General features: G+C 48.4%; 1 protein-coding gene across 1 annotated transcript in view; it reads right to left on the bottom strand.

Annotated features, from left to right (window-relative positions):
• Nucleotides 1-392: 392 nt before the first annotated feature.
• SCIN (scinderin) overlaps nucleotides 393-2670 on the bottom strand; it is an 80307-nt gene continuing 78029 nt past the window's right edge. Inside the window, exon 16 of the mRNA XM_027102548.1 lies at nucleotides 393-1067. Within this exon, the coding sequence (XP_026958349.1) occupies nucleotides 940-1067 (128 nt within the window). The 3' untranslated portion in view covers nucleotides 393-939. The remainder of the gene's footprint in view (nucleotides 1068-2670) is intronic.

Raw genomic sequence — 2670 nt, 5'->3', positions numbered from 1 at the left:
AGGCTTTTTTTTTTTTTTTTTTTTTTGGTACGCGGGCCTCTCACTGTTGCGGCCTCTCCTGTTGCAGAGCACAGGATCCAGACGCACAGGCTCAGTGGCTATGGCTCACGGGCCCAGCCGCTCCACGGCATGCGGGATCCTCCCGGACCGGGGCACGAACCCGTGTCCCCTGCATCGGCAGGCGGACTCTCAACCACTGCGCCACCAGGGAAGCCCCTCAAAGGCTTTTTAAAAGGCCAAAAAGGTAAAGTTTCTCCTAGAAAATTACACTTGGGACTTCCCTGGCGGTCCAGTGGTTAAGACTCTGCCTTCCAATGCAGGAGGCGTGGGTTCAATCCCTGGTTGGGGAACTAAGATCCCACATGCCGTGGGGTGTGGCCAAAAACTTTAAAAAAAAAAAGAAAATGACACTTAAGAGTTAATGGTATCAAAGTCACATTGGCTAAAGAAGGAAAACAGCAAACTTTTAAACCTATTTTAATGGAAACCTTACTGCAAGCATGTGATTATTTTGAACATAACACACAGAAAGGAGAATAACCTCAAAGGCATTTATAACTTTCTTCTCTGATATATTAAAGTACAAGTTTGGCTAATCACTCCTGAATTGTAAAATTTCCTGACAAACTCCCCTAGACTGAGCATAGCTTTTCTCCTTTAAAAGGTCATATAAAAGATATAAGCCAGGATCCAGCAGAGCTAATACTGGTCCATAACAAAAGTTTACTTTAAGTTATTTAAAAATACTAACATAAGAAAATTCCAGTTTAAAAGAAATTTCAAACCAGTACTAAGCATTAAAAAACAGCCACATGGCTGAGGTTAATTTTCGAAAGTCAAACAAACAAACAAGCTCCCCCTTTCTCCCCACCAAACAGCAATGGGACAGCTGCCCCATAATGCTTACTTGTTTGTTTGCTTTTTCCTACAAAACTCAGTTTACCACCTGCTGGAATCCCAGCCCAGGAACCAGCCTGTGAATGTAGATGGCTCATGGCCCTGTTTTATGATGACAATTGGCGTCCCCTTGTCTCTTCCAGAAGGGTCTGTCTCAAGGTATATTTTGGCTAAAAAGAGTTTAAAAGACAAAGTGAGTTAGTTTCAATTAAAGTAAAATAACTATAGAATGAAAAGCTTGCCAATAAAAGTAATAAATCAAATTTTCATTGCCCTAAAGTAGCCAATGCTACTCCATATGAACAATTCCTTGTTGTCTTCTCTCAACTGCCGTGGAATGTGCATGAGAGTCTCATTATTGCCTGAAAAAATTCCAAATTTTATGGAATTATTCTTACAGCATAATTATTCTTTACTTTGCAATAATACAAAAACAAACAAACAAACAAAAAACTGTGCCAGAAAGAACAGCATTCCTCAAAAGGAATTTATAAAAATCTAAGTTGTCGGAGCTTCAAGATGGTGGAAGAGTAAGATGCGGAGATCAACTTCCTCTCCACAAATACATCAGAAATACATCTACGTGTGGAACAGCTCCTACAGAACACCTGCTGAACGCTGGCAGAAGACCTCAGACCTCCCAAAAGGCAAGAAACCCACCACGTACCTGGGTAGGGCAAAAGAAAAAACAGAGACAGAAGAATAGGGACGGGACCCGCACCGGTGGGAGGGAGCTGTGAAAGACGAAAAGTTTCCACTCACTAGGAAGCCCCTTCGCCGGCAGAGACTGCGGGTGGCAGAGGGGGAAAGCTTCGGAGCCGCGGAGGAGAGCACAGCAACAGGGGCGCGGAGGGCAAAGCGGAGAGATTCCCGCACAGAGGATCGGTGCCGACCGGCACTCACCAGCCTGAGAGGCTTGTCTGCTCACCCGCCGGGGCGGGCGGGGGCTGGGAGCTGAGGCTCGGGCTTCGGAGGTCGGATCCCAGGGAGAGGACTGGGGCTGTCTGTGTGAACACAGCCTGAAGGGGGCTAGTGAGCCACAGCTAGCCGGGAAGGAGTCTGGGAAAAGGTCTGGAGCTGCCGAAGAGGCAAAAGACTTTTTCTTGCCTCTGCTTCCTGGTGCGCGAGGAGAGGGGATTAAGAGCGCTGCTTAAAGGAGCTCCAGAGACGGGCGCGAGCCGCGGCTATCAAGCGCGGACCCCAGAGACAGGCATGAGACGCTAAGGCTGCTGCTGCCGCCACCAAGAAGCCTGTGTGCGAGCACAGGTCACTCTCCACACCTCCCCTCCCGGGAGCCTGTGCAGCCCGCCACACCAGGGTCCCGTGATCCGGGGACAACTTCCCCGGGAGAACACACGGCGCGCCTCAGGCTGGTGCAACGTCATGTTGGCCTCTGCCGCCGCAGGCTTGCCCCACATTCTGTACCCCTACCGGCCCCCCCCTCCCCGCCCCAAGTGAGCAGAGCCCACGAAGCAGCTGCTCCTTTAACCCTGTCCTGTCTGAGCGAAGAACAGACGCACTCAGGCGACCTACACGCAGAGGCGGGTCCAAATCCAAAGCTGAACCCCGGGAGCTGTGTGAACAAAGAAGAGAAAGGGAAATCTCCCCCAGCAGCCTGAGGAGGAGCCGATTAAATCTCCACAATCAACTTGATGGACCCTGCATCTATGGAATACCTGAATAGGCAACGAGTCATCTCAAATTGAGAAGGTAGACTTTGGGAGCAAAGTTATATATATATATATATATATATATATATATATATATATATAT

Source organism: Aethalodelphis obliquidens, unplaced genomic scaffold (genome assembly GCF_003676395.1).
Source record: "Aethalodelphis obliquidens isolate GAN/ISIS:26980383/991018 unplaced genomic scaffold, ASM367639v1 scaffold5, whole genome shotgun sequence".
NCBI classification, from domain to species: domain Eukaryota; kingdom Metazoa; phylum Chordata; class Mammalia; order Artiodactyla; family Delphinidae; genus Aethalodelphis; species Aethalodelphis obliquidens.
Note: the sequence above shows the minus strand (reverse complement) of the source record. Positions and strands in the feature narration are given on the sequence as shown.